General features: G+C 40.6%; 1 protein-coding gene and 1 non-coding gene across 2 annotated transcripts in view; one reads left to right on the forward strand and one right to left on the reverse strand.

Annotated features, from left to right (window-relative positions):
• ZNF496 (zinc finger protein 496) overlaps positions 1-22,925 on the reverse strand; it is a 52,009-nt gene that overhangs the window by 23,412 nt on the left and 5,672 nt on the right. Inside the window, exon 5 of the mRNA XM_036240404.1 lies at positions 21,367-21,443. Coding sequence (XP_036096297.1) covers positions 21,367-21,443 — 77 coding nt within the window. The remainder of the gene's footprint in view (positions 1-21,366; positions 21,444-22,925) is intronic.
• LOC118616696 lies at positions 16,588-16,712 on the forward strand. Its single transcript, XR_004956673.1, has one exon. It is a non-coding gene; the product is annotated as a small nucleolar RNA SNORA33 (small nucleolar RNA).

Here is a 22,925-nt window from a genome sequence, read left to right on the forward strand (position 1 = left end):
TAAAAAAAAAAAAAAAAAAAAAAAAAAAAAAAAACCATTTATCCAAGGTTCAGAACAATGATAATGAGGAAGCTCAAGAGCATGAGTAAAGATATAGAAACACTGAACACCAACTAACTGAAAATGAAGAATGACATAGCACAAATAAAGAACACACTGGAAACAAAAACCAGCAGAGTAGAAGAGGCTGAGGATCGGATCAGTGAGTTAGAAGACAGGGTAGAAAAAAATCACCCAATCAGAAAACCAAAATGAAAAAAATAATTAAAAAACAGGAAGACAGCCTAAGAGAACTGTGGGACAACATGAAACGTAACAACATCAACAAAAGAGGAGTCCCAGAAGAAGAAAATGAGCAAGGAATAGAGAATATATTTGAAGAAATAGTGACAGAAAACTTCCTAAACTTGGTAAAGGAAAAAGAAATTCAAGTACAGGAAGTTCAGAGAGCCCGAAGTACGAAGAATCCAAACAGGTCCACCAAGACACATAATAATTAAAATGCCAAAAATTAAAGACAGAGACGATCCTAAAGGCAGCAAGAAATAAGCAACCCTTATAAAGGAACCCCCATAAGGCTATCAGCTGGCTTCTCACAAGAAACACTACAGACCAGAAGGGAACGGCACGAAGTAAACAAGGTAATGAAAAACAAGGATCTGAATCCAACACTACTCTATCCAGGCAAGCTGTCAGTCAAATTAGAAGTTGAAATAAAGAGATTCCCAGACAAAAAAAGGCTAAGGGAATATATTAGCTTTAAACCATCACTGGAAGAAATGTTAATAGGACTGCTGTAATTAGTAGAAGAAATAGGAAGAAAAATATAATCACAATAAACAAAAATGGCAATAAATAAGTATATATCAGTAATAACCTTAAATGTAAATGGATTGAATGCTCCGATCAAAAGACACAGAGCAGCCGATAGGATAAGAAAGCATGACTCATATATATGTTTTTCACAAGAGACCCACCTCACAACAAAAGACTCTATTAGGTTGAAAGTGAAGGGATAGAAAAGAATCTTCAAAGGAAAAAGGGAAAGAAAAGCTGAGGTAGCAATACTCCTATCTGATTAAGCAGACTTCAAAAGGAAGGTGATAACTAGAGACAAAGAAGGCCACTACATAATATTGAAAGGCTCTATCCAACAGGAAGACGTACATGCACCCAATATAGGAGCACCAAAATATATTTGGTAAACGTACATGCACCCAATATAGGAGCACCAAAATATATTTTAAAATTTCAGAGGGACTTTAAAGGTGAAATCAACAGCAATACAATCCTACCAGGGAATTTCAACATGTCACTGACATCACTCGATAGATCCTCTAGACAAAAACTTAACGAGGAGCCCTGGCAGGTTTGGCTCAGCGGTTAGAGCATTGGCCTGCGGTCCAGAGAGACCCAGGTTCGGTTCCTACTAAGGCATGTACCTCAGTGGCAGTTTGTCCCTGGACCTGGTTGGGTCGTGTGGGTGGCAACTACTCGATGTGTCCCTTTGACATCAATGTTTCCCTCTCTCTCTCTCTCTCTCTTACTATCTCTCCCTCCTACTCTATCTGAACAAAAAAATGGAAAAATGTCCTTGGATGAGGATTAAAAAAACAAACAAAAAAAACCCAAGGAAACAGAGACTGTAAATAATGCACTAGAGCAAATGGATTTAATAGATATCTACAGAGAATTGCACCCCAAAACTGCAGAATTCACATTCTTCTCAAGTGCACAGGAGCCCCACACGACCACAACTAAGGTACGTGCCCTTAGTGAGAATTGAACCCCGGACTCTCTGGTCCACAGGCCGATGTTCTAACCAATGAACAATACCGGCCAGGGCTTGCCTATTTTATTTAAAATAGTACTGGAAGTCCTAGCCACAGCACTGAGACATGAAAAAAACATAAAAGGGATCCAAATTTGAAAGGAGAAAGTGAAACTATCATTATTTGCAGAACATGATATTGTACATAGAAAACCCTAAAGACTCCATCAAAAATCAACTAGATTTAATAAATGAATTTGCCGAAGTAGCAGGATACAAAATTAACATCAAGAAATCAACAGCATTCTTATGCACCAATAATGAATTCACAGAAAAAGAAACTAAAAAAACAATCCCATTTACCATGGCGGTAAAAAAATTAAGATACCTAGGAATAAACTTAACCAAAGAAATAAATGACCTATTTGCAGAAAACTACAGGACATTAAAGAGAGAGAAGAAGATATAAAAAAGAGAATGTGTATATCTTGTTCATGGATTGGAAGAATCAATATCATTAAAATGTCCACACTACCTACAGCAATGTATAGATTCAATGCAATCCCCATCAAAATACCGACATATTTCACATAACTAGAACAAATACATCAAAAGTTCATATAAAACAAAAAGACTTTAAATAGCCACAGCAATCCTGAAAAAGAAGGACAAAGTAGAAGGGATCACAATACCGGATCTCAGGTAATACTATAAAGCCACTGTAATCAAAACAGCCTGGTACTGGCACAAGAACAGGCATATAGGTCAATGGAACAGAACAGAGAACCTGGAAATTGACCAAGACATTATGCTCAATTAATATTTAAGAAAGGTGGCAAGAGCATACAGTGGAGTAAAGACAGCCTCTTTAATAAATGGTGTTGGAAAATTGGACAGCTACGTGCAAAAAAACTGAAATTAGACCACCACCAACTTACACCACACACAAGAATTAACTCAAAATGGATAAAAAACTTAAATGTGACTCGTGAATACATAAAACTCCTGGAAGATAATATAGGCATCAAAATTGCAAACATCACATGCAGCAAAACTATCACTGAATCAACATCTTAAAGGAAGAGAAACAGGAAAAAATGAATACATGGGAATATATCAAACTAAAAGGCTCTGCACAGCAAAAGAAACGACAATAAAAATGGAAAGGCAACCCAAAGCAAGGGAGAGCATAATTGCCAATGATATATCGGATAAGGGGTTAATTTCCAATATATATATATAGAGTGCTCATACAACTCAATAAAAGAAAGACAAACTCAATTAAAAAATGGGCAGAGGACCTAAAGAGACACCTCTCCAAACAGGACATACAAATGGCCAGGAGACATATGAAAAAATGCTTAACGTCACTAATCATCAGAAAGATGCTACTTAAAGCAATTATAAGGTGTCGCCTCACACCTGCCAGAATGGCTGCCATCAACAAATCATCCAACAACAAGTACTGGCGAGGGTGTGGAGAAAAGGGGACTCGAATACACTGCTGGTGGGAATGCAGACTAGTGCAGCCACTATGAAAAACAGTATGGTGTTTCCTCAAAATATTAAAAATCTGCCATTTGACCCAGTGATCCCATTTCTAGGAATATATCCTAATATGCCTAAAACACCAATCAGAAAAGAATATATGTACCCCTATGTTCATAGCAGCACTATTTACAATAGCTAAGATCTCGAAACAGCCCAAGCATCCATCAGTAGATGAGTGGATAAAAAGCTGTGGTACATGTACACAATGGAACACTATGCAGCTGTAAGAAAGAAAGATCTCTTATCCTTTGAGATGACATGGAGGGACCAGGAGAGCATTATTCTAAGTGAAATAAGCCAATCAGAGAAAGACAAATACCATTGATCTCCCTTATTTGTGAAATATAATGAACAAAATAAGCTAATGAACAAAATAGACCCAGAGTGATAGAAAGGAGTACAGTACAGACTGACAAACCTCAGAGGAGGGGTACAGGAAAGATGGATGAGATAAACTAAAGAACTTATATGGATGTATGAGTAACCAATGGACATAGACAACAATGCTAGGGGTGGAGGGGTGAGGGATGGGGAGGAGGTTATCTAAGGGGTAAAAGGGAAACATCTGTAACAAAATAAATTAATAAAAATTGCAACAAAAAAAAAGAACGTAATAAATATTTCCTCAGGCAGTTTGTTCAAGTACTGCAATTCAGAAGTCCTTGATTTCTAAAGCAACTAGGAAGCTCCTAGAATTTAAAGGGGAAACAGGCAAAACTAGATCAAAGACTTAAGTTTTTATAATGGTCATAACATTTAAAACAATTTTTTTTTCCTTTATTGATTTTTAGAGAGAGATGAAGCGAGAGGCAGGGACATGTAGAAACACTGATGAGATACAACATTGATTGGCTGCCTCCTACATTACCCCCCACTGGGGATTGGGCCCACAGCCTGGGCATGTGTCCTGACTGGGAATTGAACTGGCGACCTCTTGGTGCATGGGTCGATGCTCAATCACTGAGCTACACCAGCTGGACACATTTTTTAACCTTGATGACATATATCTTTTAAAACTCATTTGCCTTGCCCTGGCTGGTTTGGCTCAATGGTTAGAGCGTCGGCCCACGGACCAGAGAGTCCCAGGTTCAGTTCCCGCTAAGGGCATGTACCTCGGTTGCAGTTTGTCCCTATCCCTGGTTGGGGTCGAGTGAGTGGCAACCAGTCAGTGTTTCTCTCTCAAAAAGACGTTTCTCTCTCTCTCTCCCTCCCTCTGTCCCTCCCACTCTATCTGAAGATAAATGCAAAATAAATAAAAAAGACTCATTTGCCTTGGTGATTTGTTTTATGAATATTTATTTTTACCTAATTAGAATCGTCTTAAAGGCAGTTCTTTTTTTGGAACAGAATTTGATGCAATTCCTTTGCAGAATAAATTTACATACAATTAGATAGGAAAAAAAAAAGCCAAGATAAAACCCACATCTCTCACAACATCATCAAAATTACCACTAATCTACAGAAGGACCATCATTCAGAACCCCCTGAAATCTAGCTGAATAGAAGTTCTACAACCAAGGATTTAAAGAAGCCACACTGAGACTGGTAGGAGGAGTAGAGATGCAGAACAGCCTGGTCCCATACCCACATATGGCAGATAAAAATTGGAAGGGATATCTCCTCAGCTGCTGAAGTTCCCCCTGAGGAATGAGGCCCCACACCAGGCCACCCAGCCCAGGGTTCGAGTGCCAGGAAGAGAAGTCCCTAAAACTTCTGGCTCTAAAAACCAGCGGGAATTGAGACTTGAAGGAGAAGAAGGGCTGCTGGAGTTCCAGACAATATCTCTCCCTCTTCTTTCTTTGTTTTTAACCCTCACTTGTGGACATTTTTGCATTTATCTTCAGATGGAGAAGGAGGGAGAGAGGGAGGAAGAGAGAGAGAAACAACCACGTGAGAGACACATCGACTGGTTGCCATCCACACAACCCAAACTGGGGTGGGGTCAAACTTCAACCAGGGTATGTGCCCTTAGCGACAACCAAACTTGGGACACTCTGGTCTGCGGGCCAATGCTTTAACCACTTAGCCAAACTGGTCAGGGTGACAGTATCTCTTAAAGGGCCCATGCATGGACTTACTCAGACTCACTGCTCTGAGCTCCAGGGCTGGGGCAGCAGCTTGAAAGGCACTAGGGACATAAAGGGAAGGAATGAATTGTCAGCTATCAGAGCGAGAGCTGGGGAGGCAGCTTTCTCCCAGACAGGAGTGCTGGCAGAAGCCATTGTTCTTTTTCTGAGATCCCAGCCCACAGAGCCATATCTGAGACTCCATCAATCTGGCTCACACTGTTTGCACTGCTCTGGAGATTCTGAGACCCTGCTTCACACAACTTGTGGTCCCACCAAAGCTGTTTCCAATGGCTTTTCCATACTGATGGCCTGTCCTGGCTCATGGTTCCGACATTTGTAAAATCTCTCAAAAAACCTAGCATCTGGCCTCAGTGTGCCCAGACTTCTCGATTAGTGGCCCCAGGCCAGCCTTTGATCATGCCTTGGCCTCAAATGGATACCTCCAAGCCCAGTACAAGTGGCAGATAGTTTTGTAGCTCCTGCTGGGTGGCCTCAGGCAGAAGCTGACCTTGGCCTTTACCTCCCAGGAGGTCCCAGAGCCAGCATACCCAGTAGACAGCTTCAGACCACATCAAAGAACCACCTAACAACCTTCAGAATCAACACCCTCAAGAGGCAGACTCAGTGAGCACCAGAGTCCCTACTGAAGTTAGTCATACTTTGTGGGATAGTCCCAGGCGCAGCTGATCCTCCACAGTGGTCACCACCAGTCCTTGTAGCTAATCAGCCTGGGTGTAGATCTCTCCCATTGATGTGCCAAAAGCAATCAAGGCCCAACTACAACAGGAAGATGTACACAGCACACAAGGGGGCGCATCTCAAGTGCCCAGCTCGGGTGAATGGCAAGGCTGTACCACTGGACCCTACAGGACACCTACTACCTTAGGCCACTCTACCAAGCCTGGGAGGCATAGTAGCTCTACCTAATACATAGAAACAAACACAGGGAGGTAGACAGAATGATGAGACAGAGAAATATCCCAATGAAAGAACAGAAAAAATTCCAGAAAAAGAATTAAATAAGCCGTGGCTGGTTTGGCTCAGCAGTTAGAGAGTCAGCCCATGGACCAAAGAATCATGGGTTCAATTCCGGTCAAGGGCACATACCTCAGTTGTGGTTCGTCCCAGGCCCTGGTCAGGGTCATGCAGGAGACAACCAGTTGATGTCTCTCTCACATTGATGTTTTCCTCTCTCTCTGTCCCCCTCCCTCCTATTTTATCTGAAGATAAATGGAAAAAGTGTCCTTGGGTGAAGATTAAGAAAAAAAAAAGAATCAAAGAAAATGGAGATAAACTACTAGATACAGAGTTTGAAACAATTGTTATAAGGATGCTCAAGAAACTTAGTGAGAACTACAAAAGCATAAAAAAAGAACATGGAAACCATAAAAAAGAACCAGTCAGAAATGAAGACTACACTGACTGAAATAAAGAATAATTTACAGGGAATCAACAATGGAGTAGATGAAGCTGGGAATCGTATCAGCAATTTAGAATATAAAGAAGCAAAATAACACCCAATTAGAACAACAAAAAAAGAAAAAAAAAAGAAATCCCTCAAAATGAGGATAGAAGCCCTGGTACAACTTCAAGAATACCAACATTCACATCATGGGACTGCTGGAAGGAAAAGAGAGAGAGCAAGAAATTGAAAACCTACTTGAAAAAATAATGACATAAGACATTCCTAACTGGGTAAAGGAAACAGACACACAAGTTTAGGAAGTGCAGAGAGTCCCAAACAAGATAAACCCAAACAGGCCCATAGCACAACATATCATAATTAAAATGCCAAAGGTTAAAGACAAAAAGAGAATCTTTAAAGAAGCAAGAGAAAAGCAGGTACAGTAGTTACCTACAAGGAAGCTCCCATAAGACTGTCAGCTGATTTCTTAACAGAAACTTTGCAGGCCAGAGGAAATTGGCAAAAAATATCCAAAGTGATGAAAACCAAGGACTTACAACCAAGATTCCTCTACCCAGCAAAGCTATCTATCATTTAGAATTAAAGGATGGATAAAGATCTTCCCAGACAACAAAAATCTAAAGGAGTACATCACCACCAAACCAGTATTACATGAAATGGTAAAGGGTCTTCTTTAGGAAGAAGAAAAACAAAAGATAAAGAACATGAACAATAAATACATTATGAACAATTGAATCTAAAAAATAAAACGAACAAGCAGAACAGAAACAGACTCATAGATACAGAGAACATTTTTGACAGTTTCCAGATAGAAGGGGGGTGGAGGGATGGGTGAAAAGGGTGAAGGGATTAAGAAGTACAAACTGGTAGTTACAGAGTAATTACTGGGATGTAAAGTACAACATAGGGAGTATAATTAATAATATTTTAATAACTATGCCCTGGCTGTTTTGGTTCAGTGGTTGGAGTGTCGGCCCACAGACCAGGGAGTCCCGGGTTCGGTTCCTGCTAAGGGCATGTAACTTGGTTGTAGTTTGTCCCTGCCCCGGTTGGGTCATGTGGGTGGCAGCCACTCAATGTGTCTCCCTCATGTCGATGTTTCTCTCTCCCTTCCTCCCTCCCTCCCACTCTGTCTGAAGATAAATGCAAAAATGTCCTCAAGTGAGGATAAAAAAAAATTTTAATAACTACATATGGTGGCACATGGGTACAAGATTTATCAGGGTGACCATTTAATATGTTATATAATGTCTAATCACTAGTTTATACACCCAAACCTATGTAAATGAAAACCTTCTGGAAATTCACCATTCTACATGCTATTAAGAACTCATACAAGTTAACATTAAAAAAAAAAAATTAAAAAATGGGCAGAGGACCCAAACAGAGATTTCTTTAAAGAGGACATACAAGATGGCCAATAGACATATGAAAAGATGTTCATCACTCATCATCAGGGAAATGCAAATTAAAACCACTATGCGTTTTCAACTCACACCTGTCAAAATGGCTATCATCAACAAATCGATGCCCTGGCCAGTTTGGCTCAGCAGTTAGAGCATAGATCTGCAGACAAATTAGTCTACCTGGGTTGTGGTTGGTCCTGGGCCCTGGTCAGGGTCATGCGGGAAGCAACCACTTGATAATCTCTCTTTTGCATCATGTTTCTCTCACTCTCTCCCCCTCCCACTGTATCTGATGATAAAAAAATATCCTCAGGTGAGGATTAATAAAAAAACAAACAAAAATCAATCAATCAACAAACAAATGCTGGCAGGGTGTAGAGAAAAGGGAATCTTCATGCACTGTTGGTGGGATTGCAAACTGGTGTAGCCATTATTGAAAAGAGTATGGAGTTTCCTCAAAGTATTAAAAACAGAACTGAATATGACCCTGCAGTCCAGTCCCACTTGTAGGTATTTATCTATAGAAAGCAAAACACTAAAGATGACGGCATAGTTAAATGCAGTATCGCCTCCTCCCACAACCATATCAAAGTTACAACTAAACTACAGAACATCATCATTCAAAACTGCCTGAAATCAAGCTGAATGGAAGTCCTACAACTACAAAATTAAAGAAGTCCTCAGCCCTGGTTGGTTTGGCTCAGCAGTTGGAGCATCAGCCTGTGGACCAGAGAGTCCTGGGTTCGGTTCCCGCTGGGGGTACGTACCAAAAAAGAAAAAAGTCCCTATCACTACTGGCTCTAAAAACCAGCGGGAAATGAGGCTGAGGCTTCTGGAGCCCCAGGCATCTCCTCTTAAAGGGCCTGTGCACGAACTTACTCGGACTCACACCCTCCAGGCCCCAGCGTGGGGGAGGCAGCTTGAAAGGCACCAGAAACATATGGGGAAGAACTGAGTTGTTTGGCATTGGGTGAGGGCTGGAGGAGTAGGTTTCTCCTGGACAATCATGCTGTCGGAGGACTTTGTTCCTTTGGTGAGCCCTTCCCTGGGGCTGCAGACAGCCACCATATCTGGGACTCTAGCAACTTGGCTCACACTGTTAGCTCTACCCTGGTGATTACCTGAAGCCCTGTCCCACCCAACTTTCAGGCCCACCCAAGCTGTTGCCAGTTGCTTTACCATAGGATTGGCCTGTCTTGGATCCAGCTTCAGGTTTTCCTAAATTCTTTCAAACAAGCAGCATCTGGTCTCAGCTAGTTTCATACCTCTCATTGCACTAAAAGCAGCCAGGCTTGGTACACAACTTGGCTTTTCCTGGGCACCTCTGAGCCCAGCACAAGAAGCAGCCATCTGCAGATCACTTTGTAGCTTATGCCTGGTGGCCCTGGGTAAAACACAGGTGGTGGCTAACCTGACCCCAAAGCCAGCACTCCTAGTGGACAGCTTCAGAACACTGTGAAGCACCACCACCCAAACACCTCCACAAGTGACACACTCAAGGAATGGACTCAGTAGGTACCACAGACTTGCTGAAGTAAGTCTCGCTCTGTGTTCAAAACATTGCTTATAAGGATGCTCAATGAACTTAGTGAGGGCCTCAAGAACATAAAATAGGACCAGTCAGAAATGAAGAAGGCACTAACTGAAATAAAGAATAATGTACAGACATTCAATAGAAGAGTAGGTAAAGCCAAAAAGCAAACCATCAATTTGGAATATAAGGAAGCAAAAAACACCCAATAAGAAGAGCAAAAAGGAAGAACCCAAAAAAATGAGGATAGTGTAAGGAGCCTCTGGGACAACTTCAAGCGTGCCAACATCCGCATCTAGGGGGTGCCTGAAGGAGAAGAGAGAGAACAAGAAATCGATAATGGCAGAAAACTTCCCCAACTTGGTGAAGGAAGCAGACATACATGTCCAGAAGCACAGAGAGTCCCAAACAAGATGAACCCCAAGAGGCCCAGACCAAGACACATCATCATCAAAATGCAAAAGGTTCAAGACGAGAGAATCTCAAAAGCAGCAAGAGAAAAGCAGTTAGTTACCTACAAGGGAATTCCCATAAGAGTGTCAGCTGATTTCTCAAAAGAAACTTTGCAGGCCAGAAGGGAGTGGCAAGAAATATTCAGAGTGATGAAAAGCAAGAACCTACAACCCAGACTACTCTATCCTGCAAAGCTGTCATTTAGAATCGATGGCCATATAAAGAGTTTCCCAGACAAGAAAAAGTTAAAGGAATTCATCACCACAAAACCATTATTATACGAAATGTTGAAGGGTCTTTTTGAAGAAAAAGATAAAATATATGAACAAACAAAATGGCAATGACTACATATCTACCGACAACTGACTCTAGAAACAAAATGAACAGGCAGAACAGAAACATTTCATAGATATAGAGAACATTTTGTTGGTTGCCAGATGGGAGGGGGTTGGGGAAATGGGTGAAAAAGGTGAAATAATTAAGAAGTACAAGTTGTTGCAGCCACTGTGAAAAACACTACGGTGTTACCTCAAAAAATTAAAAATTGAATTGCCATTTGACCCAGTGATCCCACTTCTGGGAATATACCCTAAGAAGCCTGAAACACCAATCAGAAAGAATGTATGTACCCCCATGTTCATAAAAGCACTATTTACAATAGCTAAGATCTGGAAACAGCCCAAGTGTCCATCAGTAGACGAATGGATAAAAAAGCTGTGGTACATATACACAATGGAGTACTATGCAGCTGTAAGAAAGAAAGATCTCTTATCGTTTGAGACGACGTGGAGGGACCTGGAGAGTATTATCCTAAGCGAAACAAGCCAAGCAGAGAAAAACAAATATCGTATGATCTCACTTATTTGTGGAATGTAATGAACATAACAGTCTGAGGAATGGGGTAGAGCCAGAGACCTGGAAGTAGGATACAGAATGACAATCCTCAGAAGGGGGAGGGGAGATAAACCACAAAAGTTATTATTTTATTTTATTTATTTATTTTTTATCCTCACACGAGGACATTTTTCGATATTTTGTTCAGATAGAGTGGGAGGGAGGGAGAGAGAGAGAGAGAGAAACATCGACGTGAAAGGGACACATCGAGTGGTTGCCACCCACACGACCCAACCAGGGCCGGGGACAAACTGCAACTGAGGTACGTGCCCTTAGCGGGAACCGAACCAGGTCTCTCCGGACTGCAGGCTGACGCTCTAACCGCTGAGCCAAACCAGCCAGGGCATAAACCACAGAACTTATATGCATGTATGCATAACTGATGGACATGGACAACAAAGCTAGGAAAGGGGGGTGATGGAGAGGAGGGTGTCAACGGAGAAAAAAGAAGAAACATCTGTAAATTAATAAAAAAATAAAATTTAAAAAAAGAATAAGTACAAATTGGTTGCTAGACTGACAAACCTCAAAGGGAAGGGGTTTTGGGATAGGAAGAAATAAACCAAAGAACTTATGCATATATGCATGGCCAATGAACACAGACAACAGTGTAGTTCCCTAGGCAGGAGGGGGGCAGGAGTGGGGAGGAGGTAGTCAATAGGAGAAAAAGGAGGAACATCTGTAATACATTCAACAATAAAAATAAGTTTAAAAAAAAGGTAAGAAATCAAAACACTAATTTGAAAAGATATATGTATCCCCTTGTTCCTTGCAGATTTATTTACAATAACCAAGATATGGAAACAACTCAAGTGCCCATCAATAGATGATTAGATAAATAAGATGTGAGAAGCCCTGGATGGGTAGCTTAATTGGTTAGAGTGTCCTCCTGATACACCAAGGTTAGAGGCTCAATCCCTGGTCAGGGCACATGTAAGAATCAACCAATGCCCTGGCCAGTTTGGCTCAGCGGTTAGAGCGTTGGCCCACGGACCAGAGTCCCGGGTTTGGTTCCTGCTAAGGGCACATACCTTGGTTGTGGTTCGCCCCTGGCCCCAGTTGGGGTCGTGTGGGTGGCAACCAGTCGATAGATGTGTCTCTCTCACGTCGATGTTTCTCTCTCTCTCTTCCTCCCTCCCTCCTTCCTGCTCTATCTGAGGATAAATGCAAAAGTGTCCCCGGGTGAGGATAAAAAAAAAAGAATCAACCAATGAATGCCTAAATGTAAGTGGAACAACAAATCAATGTTTTTCTCTCTCTCTCAAATCAATAAACTTTTTTAAAAAGATGATACATATATGCAATGGAATATTACTCGGCCATAAAAATGAATGAAATCTTACCATTTGTGGCATGCTGTATCACTCAGGAGCATTCCTGTGCCAATCCTCACCCTTTCTTCTTCCCCAGAGTCACATCTTTGCCATTCTTTCTCCTAAATTCCAAGGGCCCTTTTTCTGCTTCTGTGATTTGTTTTCTGAGCCTATGCAGCCCAGCTGGCTCACTTCTACTACCTCTGCAACTATCTAAATAAACTTTCTCTTATAATTTGGGGGAAAAAAAGAAATCTTACAATTTTAGCCATTTATGAACCTAGAGGGTATTATACTAAGTGAAATAAGACAGAGAAAGATAGATACCATATGATTTCACTTATATGAGGAATTTAAAAAACAAAATAAATGAGTAAACAAAACAGAAACAGACTCATAGATAACAGAGAACAAACCGATGGTTGCCAGATGGGAGGGGGTTTTAGGGGCTGGGTGAAAAAGGTAAAGGGACTAAGTACAAATTTATAATTATAAAATAGTCTCAGAGATGTATAATACAGCACAGGGAATATAGTCAATAATACTGTAATTATCTATGGTGTCAAGTGAACACTAGACTTAACAGGGGATCACTTCATAAGTTACATAAATATCTAATCAATACGTTGTACACCTAAAAGTAATGTAATATTGAATATCAACTGTAATTTAAGAAATTTCTTTAGCCACCCAAACTTTTAGCAACCACCACCCTTTTCAGTCAGCAGCCATAAACATCCAAGCCAACTCTGCCGATAAAAAAAATTATGACTCACTGAAGGCTCAGATGATGGCTAGCATTTTTTAGCAATAAGGTATATTTTTTTAGGTACATGCCTCTAGCGCGAACCGAACCCGGGACTCTGGTCCACAGGCTGACGCTCCAACTGCTGAGCCAAACCAGCCATAGCACAGTAAGGTTTTTTTAAAAAAAATACCTTATTTTTTTAGATACATATATTGGTCTTGTTGGGTTTTTTTTGGACAATGTTACTGCACACTTAATAGACCTTGGTATAGTGTAGACATAACTTATATGAGCTGGGAAACCAAAAAATGTATGTGACTTTATTTTGATGTTTGCTTCATTGTGGTAGTCTGAAACAGAACCACAGTATCTCCAAAGTCTGCCTGAATTAAAATAAAGAGCTCAGGGGATGTCCTCTACAGCGGAATGGATGGGACAGAGAAAAAGATCGGTCAATTTGAAGACAGGAAGGGAAACTGTCCAATCTGAACAACAGAGAGAAAATAGACAAAACCTTAAACAGAGTCTAAGGTATGCGTGGAACTATAATAAAAGACTAAAATCTGTGTAATGAGTATCCTGGAAGAAAAAAGCAGGTGGGGCTAAAAATGCACCTGAAGAAAAAAATGGCTCAAGGCTTTTCTTATTCGGAAAGAGACATAAAATGACAGATTCAAGAAGTAAACTCCAAACCAATAATTCAAAGAAATCCATGGCAATACACATAATAAACTTCTGAAAACTAAAGACAAAAGAAGAAAAAGCCTTAGAAATTACCAAAGAAAAAATGCTATCTTCCCTATAAAAGAAAAGGAAATCCAGACAACAGCCAATCTCTGATCAGAAGCTATGCAGGCAGAACAAAGGGCTCGTATTCCCAACTGAGAGGAAACAGTCAACCATGGATACCACCTCCAGTGAAAACAGCCCTCAAGAATTAGGAGGGATCAAACCATTCTCAGATGAATCCAAAACTGTGCATTTGCCACCAGCATACTTACCCTAAAAGAATAGTAGAAGAAAATGTGTTAAAACAGAAAGGAAACAAATGAAAGGTTTCAGAACAGGTGCCTAAGATGGGCCAGTCAGCATGTGGGTTGCTTTGAGTTGAAGGTATTTGAGGCCCTGAGGGCCCAGGAGACACTTCTCCCTTGAAGAATTTGAATTGGGGCTTTGCCCATAATAGTTATCACCAGAAATAACTGTTTTTGAGCTCTCAATAGGGCAGGCAAACTAACTTCTAATCACTAAACACCTGCTCTTCTCTTTGTCCTGCAATGAGAGCTCCTCCCCCTGAAGCCCCAGGTGTCCAAACTCTTCCTTATTTCAGAATGTCACACCTACTTCATTTTACCTTTCTGTCTGGAACATCTCATGTATGTGAGGTTCCTATACGTATATATGTATTAGATTTGGTTATTTCCTCTTGTTAATGTGTCTCATGTAGACTTAATTAGTAGATAATTCAAACAAACCTAGAATAGCAGAGAAAAATTTCTCCCACCCCCTCACAATAAAAGAAGAAAAATCTTTTTAAGTTTTCTAAATCAGGTTTGATAGTTAAAGCAAAATTTGTAACACTGAGATGTACTTATAAATGTATTAAAGGAACTATTTAAATCAATTGTGTTGGAAAGAGGAAGGATGAACTCAAAGGTGTGATAAGTTATACATATATAATGTAATATCAAAGTAATCTCTAAAAATGCTGTATTGAAAAAAACTATTTGGTTGACAAACTTTAGTGAGGCTCCTGAACCTACTCCTGGGCCCATCTGTGTACTTGCCTGTAAAAATCCACCCCTCATATCTGATCATCCAGGTTCCTCACCCTCTACCACCCCCAGGTGACATCTGATAACCCTGGACTTTTTTCAGCAAGAATCCTGTTAGGTCAGTTTTGCCAGAACATCTGCTGTGATACAGTAATTTATGGTATTTGGTCTTCGCCACTCTCTGGCACAGAGTCCTAAAACCTTGTAATTTCCTAAGTGAGCAACAAAGGTGTCTTTAGTTATGTTAATATGGTGACTCTGAACCTAAGGATGGGGCTGTTTACCAGGGGAACCAATCAGTGAGTAGAGGGTTAAATCAGTCCCATTCCCTCCCTACACCTCCAGAGAAGAAAGGGAGGCTGGAGGTTGAATCAATAGCCAACAGCCAATGATTTAATCAATCACAACAATGTAATAAGCCCTCCATAAAACCCCAAAAGGATAGGGTTCAGAGAGCTTCTGGGTTGGTGGACACGTGGAGATGCAGGGAGTGGTGGGCTCAGAGAGCATGGAAACGCCTCGCCCCTTCCCACTATCTTGCTTGTACATCTCTTCTATCTGGCTGTTCCTGAGTCATATTCTTTTATAATGAACCAGTGATCTAATAAGTAAAATATTTCTCTGAGTTCTGTGGGCCACTCTAGCAAATTAATCAAACCCAAGGAGGGGGTTGTAGGAACCTCTGATTTATAGTCAGTTGTTCAGAAGTATAGGTGACAAGCCTGGGCTTGTGACTGGTCTGAAGTGGGAGAGGTGGGAGTGCAGTCTTGCAGGACTGAACCCTTAGCCTGTGGGATCCATACTGTCTGTGAGAATATTTTGTGGACAAGGGGGAAACCTCTCCCCCCATATTAGAGATTGGGTCTCAGAACACCCAAAAGTCCCCGTTATCCTGATATTTCCTCTAAGTTAATTTTCCATCCACTGACCACCCCCACCCCCTAATTCTGCTCCTTGGCTACAAATTCTCTCGTCCATGCTGTATTTGGAATTGAGTCCAATCTTTGTCCCCTACTGTAAAATACCATTGCGGTGGTCCCTACAACTACCACAATGGTACTGAATAAAGTCTACCTTACCATCTTTAAACAAGTATCATTGAATATTTTTTCTTTAGAAATATAAAGAAATACACTCAACAATACAGTAGGTAAATAAAAATGGAGTTCTAAAAAATGTTCGAGCCCTGGCTGATTTGGCTCAGTGGTTGGAGCGTCAACCCTCCAGACTAAAGGGTCTTGGGTTCAGTCTCAGTCAAGGGCATGTACTTGGGTTGCAGATTTGATACCCAGCCCCGGTTAGGGTTGTGTGGGACATAACTAATCAATGTGTCTCTCTCATATCAATGTTTCTCTCTCTCCCTCCCTCCCTCCCTTCCACTCTATCTAAAAATCAATGGAAAAATATCCTCGAGTGAGGATTAACAAAAACAAACAAACAAAAAAACCAAAAACAAAAAATGCTGAGTAACCAATGGGAAGGCTAGAACAAGAAAACAGAGAAAGAAAACACAGAACAAAAAGGGGAAGAGACAGATTTAAGCCCAAACATGTTAATAACTATGTTAAAATACAAATGGTCTAAATATATCAGTTAACACAGCAACTGTTAGTGGATTACAAAACATGACTCATCTACATGCATACCTCGAAGACATGGAGGTGCAGGTCTGAATGTGTTTCTGCAGAAATTAAGAGAAAGCTGGCAATAGTAACGCCATGTTACAAGCCTTAAAGACATTAAAGTCATTATGGTTCCTGAAAATGGCAATGAAATAAATAAATAAAATAAAAATAAAAACCAGTGACAACATCAAATGTTAGCAAGGATGCAGGGAATGTAGTGGGAATGTAAAATGGTACAGTCACTCCAGAAAATGATACCAAACAACACAATAATTGCATACCTGGGCACGTGTTTTCAGAGAAATGAAGACTGATGTTCACACAAAAACCTGTATATGAATGTTTAGAGTGGTATTATGCAAAATGCCCTAAAGTGGAAATAACTCAGATCTCCTTCAGCAGGTGAATGGTTCAATTGATTGTGGTACATCCACACAATGGGGTCTCCTCAGCAATAAAAACAGAATGGACTACTGATACATGCAAAACACTTGGTTGAAGCTCCATAGAATTATGCTGATTGAAAAAAAAACATCCCCTGTAAGGTTGGCACCATATCTGCAGATGAGTAAATGTGATACATAACATAAACAAAATAAAGGATAAAAACCACATGATTGTATCAACAGATGCAGAAAAAGCATTTGATAAAATTCAGCACCCATTTATGATAAAAAAATCTCAGCAAAGTGGGAACAGAGGGATCATACCTCAACATAATAAAGGTCATGTATCACAGACCCACAGATAATATCATATTCAATGGGCAAAGAACAAGCATTTCCCTTAACATAGGGAACAAGACAAGGATATCTGCTTTTACCGCTCTTATCCAACACAGTCCTGGAAGTCCCAGACACATCAATCAGACAAGAAGAAATAAAAGGCATCCAAATTAGAAAGGAAGAAGTAAAATTATCATTATTTGTAGATGACATGATACCATCAAAAAAGATTCCACCAAAAAACTACAAGAACTGATAAGTGAATTCAGTAAAATAGTAGGATACAAAATAAATATCCAGAAACCAGTTGCATTTTTATACACTGATAATAAACTATCAGAAAGAGAAACTAAGAAAACAATCCCACTCACAACTGCTTCAAAAACATAAAATACCTAAGAATAATTTTAACCAAGGATGTAAAAGACCTGTATTCAGAAAATTATAAGACACTGAAGAAAGAAACTGAAGAAGATACAAATAAGTAGAAGCATATACCATGTTTTTGGTTAGGAAGAATTAACATCATTAAAATGTCCATACTACCAAAAGCAATCTATAGATTCAATGCAATTCCTATCAATATACCAATGGTGTATTTCACAGAACTAGAACAAATATTTCAGAAATTTACATGGGAACCCAAAAGAGCCCAAATAGCAATAGCAACCTTTAGAAAAAAGAAGGTGGAATAATCATGCTACCTGATATCAAACTATATTACAAGGCCCTAGTAATCAAAACAGCATGGTACTGGCATAAATACAGACACAGAGATCAATGAAATAGAATAGAAAGCCCACAAAGAAACCCATGCCTTTGTAGTCAATTAATATTTGACAAAGGAGGCAAAAACATACAATAGGGTAAAGACAATCTATTCAATACTGGACAGATACATGCAAAAAAAATGAAACTAGACCACCTTCTTACACTACACACAAAGATAAACTCAAAATTGATTTAAGACTTAAATGTTAGACTCAAAACCATAATAATCCTAGAAGAAAACATAGGCAGTAATTCTTGGACATTTCTCATAGCAATATGTTCTCTGATACATCTCCTCGGGCAAGAAAAACAAACAAAATACAAACAAATGAGATTATATCAAACTAAACATAACAATATTTTCTCTGATATATCTCCTCAGGCAAGAAAAACAAAAGAAATATAAACAAATAAGACTACATCAAACTAAATATTTTTTGCATAGCAAAAGAAACCATCAGCAAAATTAAAAGACAACCCACTGAATGGAAGGACATATTCACCAATACATCTAATACGGGGATAATATCCAAAATTTATAAAGAACTTATAAAACTCAACACCAAAAAAAAAAAAAAAAAACAAATTAAAAAATGGGCAAAGGACTCTGGCCGGTTTTGCTCAGTGGTTAGAGCATCGGCCTGCAGACCAGAGAGTCCCAGGTTTGGTTCCCGCTAAGGGCGTGTACCTGGTTGCAGTTTGTCCTCGACCCCAGTTGGGGTCGTGTGGGTGGCAATCACTCCATGTGTCTCTCTCACATCAATGTTTCTCTCTCTCTCTCTCTCTTCCTCCCTCTCTCCCTCCTGCTCTATCTGAAAATAAATGCAAAAAAAAGGGCAAAGGACCTAAATAGACACTTCTCCAGATGACAAATAGCCAATAGAGATATAAAAGAGGCTCAATGTCACTAGTCATCTAAAAAATGGAAATTAGCCCTGGCCAGTTTGGCTCAGCGGTTAGAGCGTCGGCCTGCGGTCGGGAGAGACCCGGGTTCGATTCCCGCTAAGGGCACGTACCTCGGTTGCAGTTTGTCCCCGGCCCTGGTTGGTCGTGCGGGTGGCAGCCACTCGATGTGTCCCTTCACGTCGATGTTTCTCTCTCTCTCTCCCTCCCACTCTATCTGTACAAAAAATGGAAAAGTGTCCTCGGGTGAGGATTAAAAAAAAATAAAATAAAATAAAAAAAATAAATAAAAAATGGAAATTAAAACCACAATAAGATATCATGCCACACCTATCAGAATGGCTATCATCAATAAATCAACAAATAACAAGTGTTGGTGAGGATATGGAGAAAAAGGAACCCTTGTGCACTGTTGGTGGGAATACAGATTGGTGCAGTCACTGTGGAAAGTTGTATGGAGTTATCTCAAACATTAAAAATGGAACTCCCTTATGACCCAGTGATTCCACTTCTGGGAATTTATCTGAAGAAGTATGATACATTATTTTGAAAGAATATATGCACCCTATGTTCAATGCAGTGTTATTCATAATAGTCAAGATCTAGAAGCATCCCAACGGTCAACCAGTAGATTAGTGGAATAAAAAGCTGTGGTACATTTACACAATGGAATACTACTTGGCCATAATTTAAAAAAAAAAAAAGGAAATCTTCAGCATGGATGGACCTCGAGAACATTATGCTAAGTGAAATATGCCACTAAGAGACAGACAAGTACCATATGATTTCACTCATATGTGAAATCTAATAAACAAAATGAACTCACAAGCAAAACTGAGACATAGAGAACAGGCTGACAGCTGGGGAGAAGGCATGAGGGTGGGGGGGACTTAAGGGGAGAGTGAAGGATTTGAAAAAAAAACTCATGGACATGGACAACAGTGTAGAGATTGCTGAGAGGAGAGGAGCTGAAGGGAGGAGAGGATCTGAAGGGAGGAGAGGAGGGTTTAGGGGGGGATAAATGGTGATGGATAGAGATTTGACTTGGAGTGGTGAACATACAATACAGTGTACAGATGATGTGTTGTAGAATTGTGCACCTGAAACCTATATAATTTTGTTAACCAGTGTCATCCCAATAAATTTAATAAAAAGAAAAAAGATGTCCATCTCCAAACATGACATACTATATGAACCCACCTACTTAATGTTTCTGAAACAACACTATCAGATGGAGAACACATCAGAAATCAATGAAAGGCTGGGGTGAGAGCAGTGGATATGGCTGTAAAAGGCAACAGAAGCATCCTCTGAAAACAAACATTCTGTATCCTATATGTACTAATGTCAGAATGCTGCTTATGACATTGTATTGTATCTATAAGACATTACCATTCAGTGTGAAGAGTATAAAGGGTCTGTTATTTCTTACAAATGCGGGAAAATCTACGATTACCTAAAAAAATAAATAAAAACAACTTTATGTGCACTCATGTTCAAAGCAGAATCATTCACAGTAGCCAGAAGGCAGAAGCAACCCAAGTATCCATCAAAGAATGAAATGCCCTGGCTGGTGTGGCTTAGTAGGTTGGGCATTGTCTCATGCACCAAAAGGTTGCCAGTTTGATTCCTGGTCAGGGCACATGCCTGGGTTTCAGGCTTGATCCCCAGTAGATGGTGGCCTGCACGAGGCAGCCAATAGATGTTAGGCTCTCACATCGATGTTGCTCTTTCTCTCTGTTTCTGTCTCTCTCTCTCTCTCTCTCCCCCCACCTTCCTCTCTCTAAAAATGAATAAAAATATATTTTTTTAAAAAGAATAAATGGTAAGCACAATGGGTTATATACACACCAAGAAATATCATTTAACCCTAACAAAGAACATTCTGACACATGCTACATCAGGAATAAGCCTTGAGGCCATTACACTGAGGGAAATAAGCCAGACACAAAAGAACAAATGCTGTATGGTTACACTTATGTGTACTCTCTAGAGTGAGGTTGGGATGGTGAGTGCAGAGGACAGAGGTATAGGGGAATGGGGAATTATTACAGAATGGCTGAGAAAGGTATCAAAGAAATCTACATTTTCCCTCCCCTTTTTCACTGGAAAGGACACCAAGATGCCAAAAAGATAGATGGGGACTCCAGGATGTTTATTGTCCACCACCATTGTCCACACAAGCTCCCAAAGGTGGCAACACAGCCAACAAAGTGAGCAGCCCAGACTATGGGGCAGGAGGAGGGATGGGAGTCACATAAACTCATATCTGTCCTTAGTTTTTAGGCTGGGGCTGAACAGCCTGTATGGCAGACAGCAAGCTGGCCAGGGTCCTGGAAAAGCTGCCCTGTAGCTAACAGAGAGGCAAAGTGGGGTTTTCAAGGGCTCTTGCAGGAGTCACTCACCAGGGGCAGCTGGAGAGCAGTCACCTGCTGTGCATCCCTCAAACTCGCTTCCTGAAGTAGGGATGGGTCTTGTAGAACTGAAAGAGATGAGAAAAGGGTATCTCATAATCCCAGGTCTCTTTTCTTACATACAAAGGGAGGATTATAAAATAATGCAGATAAAAAGCTTTGGAGAAACCACAAGATTTCTGTTACTTTGCTTTCAGACCCAACAATGGGGACTTCAACAGGGAGTGGCTGGGCTTGAGTTGGCCCTGCCAAGTCACAATGTAACTTCCCACAGGTGTAAGGACCTCAACTTCATGATCCAAAATATAGAGAAAATAAAGATCAGAACTCTGAGTCAAGATCAGTAAGAGCTGCCTGAAGTTTACTGTGAGGCTCCAGGGTCATAGAAGTGTATACATCTGTAAGTTTGTAAACTATAAACTCCAGAAAAAAGGCTGTGTCACTGTTAGGTGCCCCTGGAAAGAGTACTTGTTACAGTGCCCTAACCATCATCACTGTAAGTGCAGAATATAGCACTGCAATCACCTCATTTGGCCTGATCTTGAGGCCTGGGTGTAGGGGGTACTATTACAACAGAACTTCTCTCCCTGACTGGCAACTACACTTTGCTCAGGCTTCTGTAAGCAGTGAGCCACATATCTGGCCCTGGATGCAGCCACATAAAAATAAGCTGTGTTTTTAAAGGTGCTCCTTTCATAGAGTAAGACTTGGAAAGCTGCACTATCATCTCTTGGTCTCCTAAAGGTTGACCCCAGGTCACATATTAAATCAGTTTCAATGCTGACACAGAAGCTAGTGTCCCTCACCAGGATGCAGCAAGGACAGGTGCAGCTATTTAGAACAAGGGTCTGGAACAGGAAGCAGAACAGGAGACGGCTTAGCCAGCAGTGATATTGGAGGTAGCTGAGGGAGGCAGCCTCCTTACTCTGCTAGGGGAAGCTAAGGCTGGGTGGGTATGGATGTGAGGGGTGATTTCATTCTGCTCTCTCATACCTGCCACCTTCTGGAGGATGAATGACAGCCTCACCCTACCTTTCCCCTGGGACTTGAGTACACAGACACTTTTACAGCTCACTGGAAAGCATTCATCCTCTAAAGAAGATCTAGCTTTTTGGAAAGATTTTCATGATTAGGAACTATATGGCTTTTACTTGAGGTTCATCCCAACAATAAATCACTTCCTAGTAACTAACCCATCACTTCTACTCTGTCCATTTACTATTGCTCAGGGTAATTAAAGGAGCTGTGTCTTTTGACCAGAAGTCCATTGGTGGCATATTTCCAAAATCCCCCAGAAGTACCAGGTTAGGCTGGGGAAGCTTCTCCTGAGGGGATTCCTGACACCCACAACCTGCATACCCCAGGCTGCCTGCACATGCAGCGTTCATTTGGGCTATTGGTTGCTTCCTTTATGCCTGTTGTTACAGGCTGAACTATGTCCGCATCAAATTCACATCTTGAAGTTGCTACCCCCAGGACCTTAAAATGTGACTACATTTGGAGATGGGAGTCTTTCAAAAGATAACTAAGCTAAAATAAAATCTTTATGA

The sequence above is a fragment of the Molossus molossus genome, unplaced genomic scaffold (genome assembly GCF_014108415.1).
Source record: "Molossus molossus isolate mMolMol1 unplaced genomic scaffold, mMolMol1.p scaffold_m16_p_4, whole genome shotgun sequence".
In the NCBI taxonomy this organism is placed as follows: domain Eukaryota; kingdom Metazoa; phylum Chordata; class Mammalia; order Chiroptera; family Molossidae; genus Molossus; species Molossus molossus.